The sequence below is a fragment of the Haematobia irritans genome, chromosome 2 (genome assembly GCF_050003625.1).
Source record: "Haematobia irritans isolate KBUSLIRL chromosome 2, ASM5000362v1, whole genome shotgun sequence".
NCBI classification, from domain to species: domain Eukaryota; kingdom Metazoa; phylum Arthropoda; class Insecta; order Diptera; family Muscidae; genus Haematobia; species Haematobia irritans.
Window position 1 is genome coordinate 26,330,106 of NC_134398.1, and position 12,337 is coordinate 26,342,442.

General features: G+C 35.4%; 3 protein-coding genes across 3 annotated transcripts; 1 reads left to right on the forward strand and 2 right to left on the reverse strand.

Annotated features, from left to right (window-relative positions):
- Nucleotides 1–299: 299 nt before the first annotated feature.
- LOC142223751 (tubulin gamma-1 chain-like) lies at nucleotides 300–2,102 on the reverse strand. Its single transcript, XM_075293590.1, has 5 exons — nucleotides 2,007–2,102; nucleotides 1,742–1,944; nucleotides 1,092–1,682; nucleotides 869–1,003; nucleotides 300–804 (listed from the first exon to the last, which is right to left on the reverse strand). Exons 1-5 carry the CDS (start codon nucleotides 2,053–2,055, stop codon nucleotides 418–420), a joined length of 1,365 nt encoding a protein of 454 aa, XP_075149705.1. The 5' UTR covers nucleotides 2,056–2,102; the 3' UTR covers nucleotides 300–417.
- A 722-nt stretch (nucleotides 2,103–2,824) lies between these two features.
- LOC142223752 (uncharacterized) lies at nucleotides 2,825–4,381 on the reverse strand. Its single transcript, XM_075293592.1, has 3 exons — nucleotides 4,045–4,381; nucleotides 3,763–3,929; nucleotides 2,825–3,699 (listed from the first exon to the last, which is right to left on the reverse strand). The coding sequence occupies exons 1-3, from the start codon at nucleotides 4,337–4,339 to the stop codon at nucleotides 3,148–3,150; spliced, it is 1,014 nt and encodes a 337-aa protein (XP_075149707.1). The 5' UTR covers nucleotides 4,340–4,381; the 3' UTR covers nucleotides 2,825–3,147.
- A 4,546-nt stretch (nucleotides 4,382–8,927) lies between these two features.
- LOC142223753 (tubulin gamma-1 chain) lies at nucleotides 8,928–11,184 on the forward strand. The gene is made up of 5 exons (XM_075293593.1): nucleotides 8,928–9,173; nucleotides 9,273–9,475; nucleotides 9,544–10,134; nucleotides 10,316–10,450; nucleotides 10,507–11,184. The coding sequence occupies exons 1-5, from the start codon at nucleotides 9,125–9,127 to the stop codon at nucleotides 10,894–10,896; spliced, it is 1,368 nt and encodes a 455-aa protein (XP_075149708.1). The 5' UTR covers nucleotides 8,928–9,124; the 3' UTR covers nucleotides 10,897–11,184.
- Nucleotides 11,185–12,337: the final 1,153 nt, after the last annotated feature.

The following is a 12,337-nucleotide window of genomic DNA, read 5'->3' on the forward strand; positions in this document are numbered from 1 at the left end:
GGCAACCTATATATTTAACACTGTGGTGAAAGTACCTTAGATAACTTATGGTCAATATGGGGTATTTTTTAACGGAAAATGGAAGGAAGTTCTGGAGATCGATCTATAGGTGAGGACACTCTGATACACCATTTTAAGGATTAAAAGGAACGACAGACTACGTATTTTGTTGAACTCCAATTAAATATACACCTTCTGGACTCGCAAGAAGACATTTGACTTCGATATATCCCGTCATTAATGAATTATAAAACCTTTTAGGGAAACGTTGATACAATGTTCTATGAAGATCTAAAAGATGACTTTATATTCTTATATATTTAGCACAAATAAATTAATCTCATTAAAATATTTCATCTAAAACATTCTTAATTTCATAAATTTTCTCGTAATCTTATAATTTTATTATCCATTGATCTATTCCCCACGATTCCTAGGCACCCACTGCAAATAGTTACTTTGAGTTGCGGCTTCATATTCCTGGGCCAAACAATCGATTACATCCCGTGAATTATCCAATTCTGTGAGATCCTCTTTGAACATATCTTCACGACGGAATTGATCCAAAAATGCTCCACGTTTCCTTAATTTATCATACTGGGCCAATGCCCGATTGAATAGAGAAGTTATGCCCGTATGATTGGCCATCATAAGACCGGAAACTTTATGATTACTCTGTACATAAGGAGATGAACGAGATAAAGCCACTTGTATACTAGCCGGTCCCCATGGAATAAATTGAGCTAGTTTTCTTTCTCGAATACGTTGCAAAGATTTATGAACTTGTGTCGGATCAACTTCACCCTAAGAGAAAAAAAAATAAAAGACATAACACATTCATTTTAGAGATTTTTATAACAAAATCTACCTGTATTATATTTAAAATTGAAATATAACAATGATGATTAGTTTTATCAGGACCCGATGAAACCATCATATTTTTTGGCTGCAATAAACGACGCATAACATCCAATACCGTGGTTTTACGCACATTAACATTGGTCTATAAGAAAAAGTAAATATGAGAAATATTAGTCATAGGACCATTTCTTTCTGGCAGAGATCATAATTATTGTTACACATCTACTTACATCATTATCAGTTGTCAATGGAGTATAGCCCGTCATTAGAAAATGCAATTGGGGTGTTGGTATTAATGGTGCCGTCAAACCAATCAAATTATTATTCATATACGAAGGGTATCTTAATGTTGTCGTACTAACAGACATTATAGTTGATACCAATGTATTGATTTGTGTAAATGTGGGATTTTCGATATGTAAACGATCCGAAGCGATACGATTCAAAGCGGTATTATCCAAAACCACAACACAATCAGCACAATTGGTCAAACGTTTTAGAGTTAGCAAAGAATTGTAAGGCTGTACCACGACATCACTTATCTCGTCTTGATTGGGAAAAACACTATAGGTTTGCAAAAGTTTTTTGGGAAAACGATCTGAGAGCCTCTCAAGCATATAAGAACCCATCCCAGAACCAGTTCCACCGGCAATAGAATGACACAATACAAAGCCTTCCAAAGAATCGCTACCATCTGCTTCTCGATCTATAATATCAAACACTTCTTCTTGTAGCTTTTCACCTTGACTGAAACCGGAAGCCCAATTGTTACCAGCACCTCCTCCATGTTTGGAGAGATAGACATTTTCCGGATTATAAAGCTAAAAATGAAAAAAATTGAACTCAGTTCATGATGCCATATGAATTATTTTGCTTATACCTTGGCGTATGTGGAAGTCATGATTGTATGGATAACTCTGGGTTCTAAGTCGAGCAAAACAGCTCTTGGTATATAATGATTATCATCGGCTTGATAGAAAAACACATCTTTACGATCGAGACCATCCGTTGTGAATTCCTCTAACATACCAGTGGGTGAAATTCCATGTTCCAGACACAGACGTTTCCAAAATTCGAAACCAACTGCAACATTTAAAAGACAATATATATTTCTTCGGTATTTTGCATATTTGAATAAACATTACTTTGATTTCCGCATTGTCCCAACTGTAGAGTAATAATTTCACTAGGCATTTTGATGTAGTTTAAGTGCGTACATAATAATGTGACAAAGTGTAATGTAGTAAACACCAATTACCGTTAGAATTCGAACTTATCACATATGACTTTGAGGCAAACAATCTGGCATCACCTCCTCACCCAATAAACGCAAACGGCTGAGAAACGCTTAATTTAAACAAACGTTTGATGAATGTTTGAATTATGTTCAAAAGCTTGTTAAATTTAAACCTCAATTTTTGAGCAAAAAGAGTACGTTTAAAATTTGTTTAGTTGTTCCTGTAAACATTTACATTGTAGAGAATTCATGAAAATTTCTTGTACGATAGATTAATATTGATTATATATCTAATTTATCCCCTTATGTATGTATTATTCGTTTTTGTTTATCCCTGGACACCGGACATGGAAGACCGATACTGGAGTGTACTAAGTTCTTGCCTAAAACAGACAAGCGATATGTGGTGATCATCCAACCATCTCCGTTTTTAGGCAATTTAACAAGATCCATAAGAATAATGTAGCTAATATAGTTAATGATTATAAGACTAACCCAGTTTTTGGAGTCGGTCTATCATCCATATTACCTAAGAAGCATGACAGTCCCAGTTAAATTTCCCTTTTTATTAGAAATATGGCCTCGCTGTTTACAATGAAAATGATAATTAATATACACTAAATAACTTTTAAAGGAATTTAGTCTAACAAGGATTTTGCAAGTGTAAATTTATGGATAGCTGGTTGATGCTCATGACTCACCGCCCAAATAATTGAAACAAAGAAATACGTTGAATGTTCGCAGTTTAATTCGAGCGAAAGTTTTATTCTGTAGTTCGTTTAAAATTTGATATTTGTAACAGTCTTGGTAGAAAAAGTTATATTAAATATAAAAATTTGGGATAGTTGAATTGTAATAATAGAACGAACATTGTAAAATTTGGAAAAACACAAATATAAAATTTATATAAAATATAAAATTAACACCATATAATTACACTATTATTAAAAAGATCATTTAAAAAATTGTTAAAAAAATGTGCGAGCATTTACAAAATTGAAATTTTAAAGTATAAATAACATGCATTAATGTATACATATGACAATGTTTTAGCATTTTCCCAATACTTTTACTTGGTCAAATGTAATTTTACGTTCTTCTGCATAAGCTAAGAAATCTAAGCCATAGTGGAGAATCAACTTGGTCAATATCTCTACATCCGATTCGGCACGATGGAGATTTTTGCAGGGTATTTTAAAGATACGTTCGTATATATTGCCCAATTGGTATTTCCCTTTGGGAGGATATTTTGATTGTGGCTGGAATGGTTTTGAAAACAATTCTCTGCGCACGTTCAGACCGTTTGTACGTTTACTTGGATTTTTACAAGGCGTCGTTTCGCAATCACGTTTTCTCTTCGCAGACTTGGCCCGATGTGGAGTTGTTTCATTGATTTTTTGCCAATCAACTGCAGCATTCTCCTCCAAAGGATCACTTACAATGGATTTATCTAGCTCTCCATTCTTTGCTAGATATTCATCTTCTTCCTTTTGATCCAATTCTATCAAGGTTTTTGCAAGATTCGCTATTTCATTTTGCTTTTCGTCCATTTCGATGAAAGCTTTCAGAGAATCCACACAGAAAATTGTTGAAGGAACTGTCTGTTAATGAACAAAAACATTTTACTCATGTAATCCAAACGCTACCTATATACCAATACTTACCATTTTAATTTTGTCAAAGACATGTCGTATCACAGGATAGTCAAAATTCAAACCATTGTGAGCAACGAAACAAAGTGGTTTCTCAAGACGTTCTAAAAAAGCTAACAAACATTTGGCCGTATTTTCATCAAATGAGGATTCCTTACAGAGCATATCATTAGATAAACCTGGGAGAAAAAGATAACTCGATTAAATGCAGTTTATATTAAAGTGTTTAAAAAAGAGGTCTCATTTTGTGTGGTTAAGTCTCCGACAACAATCCATATCACACCTGTCGACTACCTGTTATTCGTTCCGATTCTGGATGGATCATCCTTTTTGGGTTAATCATCAATGTCAATTTATGCAAAACTCGCGGTAATTCTGGGGGGCACTGGGAAAAACTTGTAATCCCATCGATTCCGGTCTTTACAATTTCCTCCTTTGTCTTATCCTCTAAACATGATGCAGAAAATGCATAGATACTGAGTTCAGTAATTGAACAAGTATTGAACTGTTCCCAAGGGAGGCCATTAGTTTCTAAATCAACAACGACAATAGTTTTAATATTTATATTTATTTCACAACTATCGCCCATAGTATTAAATATGCCAAAAAATATTGTGTCATCGAAAGGCGTTTAGTATTAAGAGGCAGCGTTGTCATTGTGAAACTCAATCAATAGAGGTCTCTGCCAGCATTGATGCGTAGATAGACTGACAAAATTAAGGTTGAGTTACATAACATGCGTTAATGCATCCGTTGATTGAAGAGTTGAATTTGAAAGCAACAGTTTTGTTAGAGTGCTTCAACCTGAAAAATATCAACCCTTGCATTAACGCACGGACTAACGCATGATATGTACCTCAACCTTTAATGCAAAAAATGGGCATAGAAATTAAAATAGAGAGTACACCCACTCTGTGAAACAAATTTTATGTGGCTTCTTGACCATATATAATAAATATAAGATTCAAATAAATATATATTTTCGATCTTTGTTCAATTATTAATGCTCAATTTCATCAGATTCAAATGACACGTATGATTTAGAATGTACTTATCGCTACAAGTTGTAGAACGAGAGTTTTAAACAAGTTTCAAGTAAAATCTGGGAAATGTTAATTATCATTTGTCTATCAGTATTCTAATCGCTGGATGTTTTAACCCATTACCGCCCTCTTTCCCATATTAGGACACCCGCATAAAGTCAAACAATGTTGAATTACACACCATGCGTCAATCCGTGCGTTGATGGAAAGGTTGATTTTTTTCTGTTTGCGGCAGACTATTCGAGCTTTTGATTTCAAAGAGAAATTTCAACTTTTCAATAATCGAACGCATTGAACGCATGGTATGTAATTCTACCTTTAAGGCCGGTATGCACCTCTAGCGAAATTTTCGGTAGCAAAAATTTATTTAAGTCTGCAACAAAAAAACAGGACTGTGTACACAAATTTTAAACCAGCTAATCGCTTTTAAAAATTGTTAATATATGTTCCAAATATTCCTCAAATAAATTGTTTATTATTTACAGACCTTTTAAAACTTTTACGCACACAATGATTGTAATAAATTAAATGTTTGCCGCCAAAATATGCTTTTGACAACCCTGTTATTTTCATTAGAGGTGCGTACCAGCTTTCGAAATTGAACGCTACCAAAAATTTCGTTAGCATAAATAGCAATGCATTTCTAATGGGAATGAAATTTTTCGCTAGAGGTGCATACCGGCCTTTATACTGCATCTGATCTATAAACAAAATCACTTGGTCGCATTTGATAAACAAGTATCATATTCTATCATATTCCTGTTATTATTCGGATAAATACTTTCAATAGTTTTATATGTTTTATGTGATCTAAAATCTATAATTCTTCGCATATAATATCTCGATTGTGTGTAGATAAAACTGTTTATTGTAATAAAAAACAAGTATATACGGCCGCAAGTTCGGCCAGGCCGAATCTTATGTACCCACCACCATGGATTGCGTAGAAACTTCTACGAAAGACTGTCATCCACAATCGAATTACTTGGGTTGTGGTATCGTAAAACTTCTTAACATCGTTTTCTAAATTGTGATTTAGTCCATACATGGTATATATTAGACAAAAAAGTTATGTATAGTTAAGTCTACAAATAATTACGAATCGATATGGACTGTTTGTACGTAGAGAGCCAGAATTTAAATATGGGGGTCGCTTATATGGGGGCTATGTACAATTATGAACTTGATATGGATCAATTTTTGTGTGATTGGGGATCGATTTATCTGAGGGTCATATATAACTATAGACCGATATGGACCTAGTTAGGCATGGTTGTTAACGACCATATACTAGCACAATGTACCAAATTTCAACTCACTCGGATGAAATTTGTTCCTCCAAGAGATTCCAAAACCAAATCTCGGGATCGGTTTATATGGGGCTATGTTCGATTATGGACTGATATGGACCACTTTTGGCATGGTTGTTAAATATCATGTACTACCACCACGTACCAATTTTCAAGCAGATCGGATGAATTTTGCTTCTCCAAAAGGCACCGGAGGTCAAATCTGGGGATCGGTTTATATGGGAGCTATATATAATTATGGACTGATAGAAACCAACTCCTGCATGGTTGCTGGATACCATATACTAACATCACGTACCAAATTTCAACCGAATGGCAAGAATTTATATAGGGTTTATATGGGGCCTATATATAATTATGGACCGATATCGACCAATTTTTGCATGGGTGTTTGAGGCCATATATTAGCATCTCGTACCAAATTTCAACTGAATCAGATGAATTTTGGTCTTCTAAGATGCTCCGGAGGTCAAATCTGGTGATCGGTTTATATGGGGGCTATATATAATTATGGACCGATATGGACCAATGTTTGCATGGTTGTTAGAGACCATATACTAACACCATGTACCAAATTTCAGCCGGATCGGATGAAATTTGCTTCTCTTAGAGGCCACGCAAGCCAAATCGGGGGATCGGTTTATATGGGGGATATATATAATTATGGACCGATGTGGACCAATTTTTGCATGGTTGTTAGAGACCATATATTAACACCATGTACCAAATTTCAGCGGGATCGGATGAAATTTGCTTCTCTTAGAGCAATCGCAAGCCAAATATGGGGGTCCGTTTATATGGGGGCTATACGTAAAAGTAGACCGATATGGACCAATTTTTGCATGGTTGTTAGAGACCATATACTAACACCATGTACCAAATTTCAGCCGGATCGGATGAAATTTGCTTCTCTTAGAGCAATCGCAAGCCAAATTTGGGGGTCCGTTTATATGGGGGCTATACGTAAAAGTGGACCGATATGGCCCATTTGCAATACCATCCGACCTACATCAATAACAACTACTTGTGCCAAGTTTCAAGTCGATAGCTTGTTTCGTTCGGAAGTTAGCGTGATTTCAACAGACGGACGGACGGAAATGCTCAGATCGACTCAGAATTTCTCCACGACCCAGAATATATATACTTTATGGGGTCTTAGAGCAATATTTCGATGTGTTACAAACGGAATGACAAAGTTAATATACCCCCCATCCTATGGTGGTGGGTATAAAAATTGTACTATGGAGATTCTTGGATAATTTCATACTTAATCTGCCCAATTTTCCACCTGGACTCACCTTTTTCTACAGTGTCAATTTTTTATTCTTTTTTTTAATATTTTTATTTAGTCGTTACTGAGTTAATAAAACTCCACAAAATCAATTTATGTTCGGCAGTTTAATTTTGGGCGTTATTGGATTAATTGTAATACCTTTGCCAACATTCCTTTTGCAAGCGGTTGATTTCAAAACTTTTTAAAAGGTAGTGTTTATTATATGGCGCCAAACGAATGCGTCGAAAACTTCGCAATCTGGATTTGTTTGCAAACCGTCAATACTCGATTTTCAACTTTTCGATTATTGATTCTTAATCAAAAATCGATTTTCGATTATTTTTAACAATCAAAGTTCGAATATTCTATTTTTCATAATCGAATTTCATAGAAATGATTCTAATAAAGGGCACCTTATACGGTCGGATAAACCCTACGACAAAACACGTTGCGGCGACAAATCCGCTAGTATAAGGCCATGTTCGCGTGTTGCGGGGACGTGTTGGCATAAAATCAAAACAACTTTGATTTTTTCCGGTTGGGAGGCACAAATATTCACGTGTAAGGGGATGTTCGTCAAACATTAGCAAAAACAAATTTATTTTCATAATTAAAACAAGCATTTCTGCAATGAAATTAATGAGGGATCGCTAATTCAGCTTGGAATTTTTATTGTTTCTTCCATTTTTACTGAAAAAATGGCTTTAAACCTAACTTTTCGTCCATCTTCATTGTTTGTGTCTATGCTTCTTCTTATTTCTTCATGTTGTTATCATAATTGTTCGTGCAGTGTGAGGGTAAAACTTGAACGAACACACAACAAATAGACAAACCTCTGTCGTAGTGTTTATCCGACCGTCTAAGGTCCGCTTAAGAAATATTCGGTTTTATGAAATCTATTTGTCTTTTTGTGAGTGTTGTCAACAATAGTTGGTAATGCGCTTTACAGACTATCAGTTTTTCCGGACGACAGTGCTCGTGTCGAACATATCCCATATATTGTGCACATTATACGTTAAGTCCGAAGGCATAATCGATACTGCTGCATGTTTATGGGATCGATAACACATTTACCGATTATTTAGTCATCGCCGACAAGTCGTATCGATCCGACACACTGTAAGATTCTTTACAAACACCGACATTCCGTCCGGAATAACTGATAGTCTGTAAAGCGCATAAGAAATGCCAAAAATTTGTGTTTCAGTCAAACTTGTTGTTATTATTTTTTTTAGTATATTTTTAAAATGTTCAAGGAAATTGAAAACACAAAATATTCATTTCCACCAATATGATACTTTATTTAATCAAATCAGAATTTTTGTTCTTAGTGGTGATAGAATTCTATAAATAAAAATTAAGAAATATGTGCTCGTTTCCTTACAACTAAGTACATTTCAATTTAATTGAAACCAATGAATAAAACATTAAAATCTATTTTTGATAGTTAAAATTAAAAATTAGTTGAAAGTCTAAAATCGACTTTGCGATAATTTTTATGTTAATAATCGATTTCGACTTTTTTTAGATTTCATGCCAAAATTCGAATATTCGGGTTTCGATTTCTAGATCCCTAGCATCTAATTTTTGGTCAATATAAGCAAAAATTAGCCGCAAAAACAACAACAACTGTAAATTGTTTTTAAAATTTTGTTGTAAGTAAGATTCCGCGGATTCTAAAAACAATTCTATTCCCCAGAAAGTGTACAAATTAAAGTTGTAGAAACCGTATAGTAGTTGTAAGGACAATGCCGAGCGAAATAATAACGTTGCAATTAGGCCAATGTGGAAACCAAAGTAAGTTTGTATTTATAGATTTTATTGGTTGATCACATCCCAAAAATTGGGAGGGGTTTATATATTAGATAAATTTGATTTGATTTATTTGCCTTTTAGTTGGTTTTGAGTTCTGGAAAAGGCTGTGTTTAGAACATGGAATATCCCCCAATGGCGTGTTAGAAGACTTTGCCACAGATGGCGTGGACCGCAAGGATGTGTTTTTCTATCAAGCTGACGACGATCATTACATCCCTCGAGCTGTGCTGCTTGATTTGGAGCCAAGAGTCATACACACAATTATGAGTTCTCCATACGCCAAGGTAGGTCAATTTCAATACCCTTTATTTTTTGCTATTTTGTGTTCTCAATGAATTGCTCATTTCTTTAGCTCTACAATCCAGAAAATGTATATCTCTCTAAGCATGGTGGTGGAGCTGGCAACAATTGGGCTTCTGGCTATAGTCAAGGAGAAAAGTTACAGGAGGAAGTTTTCGATATTATTGATCGCGAAGCAGATGGCAGCGATTCTTTGGAAGGCTTTGTATTGTGCCACTCTATTGCCGGTGGAACCGGTTCTGGAATGGGATCTTATATTATGGAGCGTTTATCCGATCGTTTTCCCAAAAAACTTATACAAACATATAGTGTATTTCCCAATCAAGATGAAATTAGCGATGTTGTAGTTCAGCCCTATAATTCCCTTTTGACTTTGCGACGCCTAACAAGTTGTGCCGATTGTGTTGTCGTTCTTGATAACACAGCATTGAATCGTATTGCCACAGATCGTTTACACATACAAAATCCCAGCTTCTCCCAAATAAATACTCTAGTGTCGACTATTATGTCAGTGAGCACCACAACACTTCGATATCCGTCATATATGAATAACAATTTGATTGGTTTAACGGCTCCTCTAATTCCAACACCCCAGCTCCATTTTTTGATGACGGGCTATACACCACTGACAACAGATAGCGATGTAAGGACAATTAGTAATTTATTGTATAATGAAAACAAATAGACCTTGAGTTATGAGATTATTTAGAGGTGGAAATGAAAACATTTTGGCTTTGAGGTCTACTTGTTTTTTTCCATAATGTTTGGAAAATAGCAGCATGCCACAAAAAAACCTATACTCAATCTATTAAATGTATTTTTAGCAAACAGTCAATGTCCGCAAAACCACTGTCCTCGATGTAATGCGTCGCCTTCTGCAGCCAAAAAATATGATGGTATCGACTGGACCTGATAAGACCAACCATCACTGCTACATATCAATTTTAAATATCATACAGGTTTATTTTCTAATTTAACAAACAAAATAGGATTTTTAAATGTATTTTTATTCTAGGGTGAAGTGGATCCTACACAAGTTCATAAATCTTTACAGCGTATTCGAGAAAGAAAACTAGCTCAATTCATTCCATGGGGTCCAGCTAGTATTCAGGTAGCTTTATCCCGTTCCTCGCCCTATGTCCAGAGCAGCCATCGTGTGTCTGGTCTTATGTTGGCCAACCATACCAGTATTTGTTCCTTATTCGAACGCGCCTTAGGGCAATATGATAAACTTAAGAAACGTGGTGCCTTCCTGGATCAATTTCGTCGGGAAGACATATTTAAAGATGATCTATCTGAGCTGGACGATTCTCGTGATGTTGTTGATTGTTTGGTGCAAGAATATGAAGCCGCCACACAGCCAAATTATTTAAATTGGTCTGCTAAAAAGGGCCAAGAAGACTAATTTTTTAACAAGTTTTAACATTTTTTTTTCAACTTTTTGTTTTTACCAGTGACGAAAAATTTAATTTATGCCATATTTTTTAAATTGATATTTGCAACACGATTTTTTAATTTATAATTTCTTTGTGTACGCATTGTACACAATTTTCATTGTATTAATGTTGTATGTTTATAAAAACTTCGTTTATATTTATGTTTATATATGCATGTAATGTATCAAATAACATCTATAGAAAAACAATATATTGCACAAATGGTTACAATAAAAAAGTTTGTTGGAAACATAAAATATTCTTTTATTAATTATACGCTTCCACAAATTGTTTTTTTTTTATAGCATCTTTGTTTCCGATTGTGCAAAACAAGAAATATATTTGGATTAATTGGTCTACCTTCTGCTAACCATAATTCATATAAACAAACTTTCTGCTCGTTAATGATTCGGTATCTTTCTAACTGAAAGTTTTAATATATATCACTTTTCCAGAAATTGTTTTTTTAACCACTAGAGGTTCGCCAAATTCTAAGGTGATGTCAATTTTGCTGACCACTTGGTGTGTGTGTCTGTGTAGGTCATTGCCGTGATAGCCAAATGAGAAGATGCAGAACTAACCGCCTACTGGAAAATGCAGAACTAACCGCCTAACAGGTTGGCTGATAAGTCCCCGGTCTAACAAAGAAAAACACATTTTTTTTGTCAAAATTCGTTTTTATTATTCAACATAGTTCCCTTCAAGAGCGATACAACGATTATAACGACCTTCCAATTTTTTGATACCATTTTGGTAGTACTCCTTCGGTTTTGCCTCAAAATAGGCCTCAGTTTCGGCGATCACCTCTTCATTGCAGCCAAATTTTTTTCCTGCGAGCATCCTTTTGAGGTCTGAGAACAAGAAAAAGTCGCTGGGGGCCAGATCTGGAGAATACGGTGGGTGGGGAAGCAATTCGAAGCCCAATTCATGAATTTTTTCCATCGTTCTCAATGACTTGTGGCACGATGCGTTGTCTTGGTGGAACAACACTTTTTTGTTCTTCATATGGGGCCTTTTTGCCACGATTTCGACCTTCAAACGCTCCAATAACGCCATATAATAGTCACTGTTGATGGTTTCTCCCTTCTCAAGATAATCGATAAAAATTATTCCATGCGCATCCCAAAAAACAGAGGCCATTACTTTGCCAGCGGACTTTTGAGTCTTTCTACGCTTCGGAGACGGTTCACCGGTCGCTGTCCACTCAGCCGACTGTCGATTGGACTCAGGAGTGTAGTGATGGAGCCATGTTTCATCCATTGTCACATATCGACAGAAAAACTCGGGTGTATTACGAGTTAACAGCTGCAAACAACGCTCAGAATCATCAACACGTTGTTGTTTTTGGTCAAATGTGAGCTCGCGCGGCACCCATTTTGCACAGAGCTGCCGCATATCCAAATATTGACG

Coding starts and splice junctions, on each gene's coding strand:
- LOC142223753 (XM_075293593.1), top strand. CDS start 9,125: ATGCCGAGCGAAATAATAACGTTGCAATTAGGCCAATGTGGAAACCAA. Junction 10,135..10,315: donor CACTGACAACAGATAGCGAT/GTAAGGACAATT, acceptor ATGTATTTTTAG/CAAACAGTCAATGTCCGCAA. Junction 10,451..10,506: donor CAATTTTAAATATCATACAG/GTTTATTTTCTA, acceptor TTTTTATTCTAG/GGTGAAGTGGATCCTACACA.
- LOC142223751 (XM_075293590.1), bottom strand. CDS start 2,055: ATGCCTAGTGAAATTATTACTCTACAGTTGGGACAATGCGGAAATCAA. Junction 1,945..2,006: donor GGGACAATGCGGAAATCAAA/GTAATGTTTATT, acceptor TAAATGTTGCAG/TTGGTTTCGAATTTTGGAAA. Junction 1,004..1,091: donor CATTGACAACTGATAATGAT/GTAAGTAGATGT, acceptor TTTTTCTTATAG/ACCAATGTTAATGTGCGTAA.
- LOC142223752 (XM_075293592.1), bottom strand. CDS start 4,339: ATGGGCGATAGTTGTGAAATAAATATAAATATTAAAACTATTGTCGTT. Junction 3,930..4,044: donor AGAATCGGAACGAATAACAG/GTAGTCGACAGG, acceptor TTTTTCTCCCAG/GTTTATCTAATGATATGCTC. Junction 3,700..3,762: donor TCTTTGACAAAATTAAAATG/GTAAGTATTGGT, acceptor GTTCATTAACAG/ACAGTTCCTTCAACAATTTT.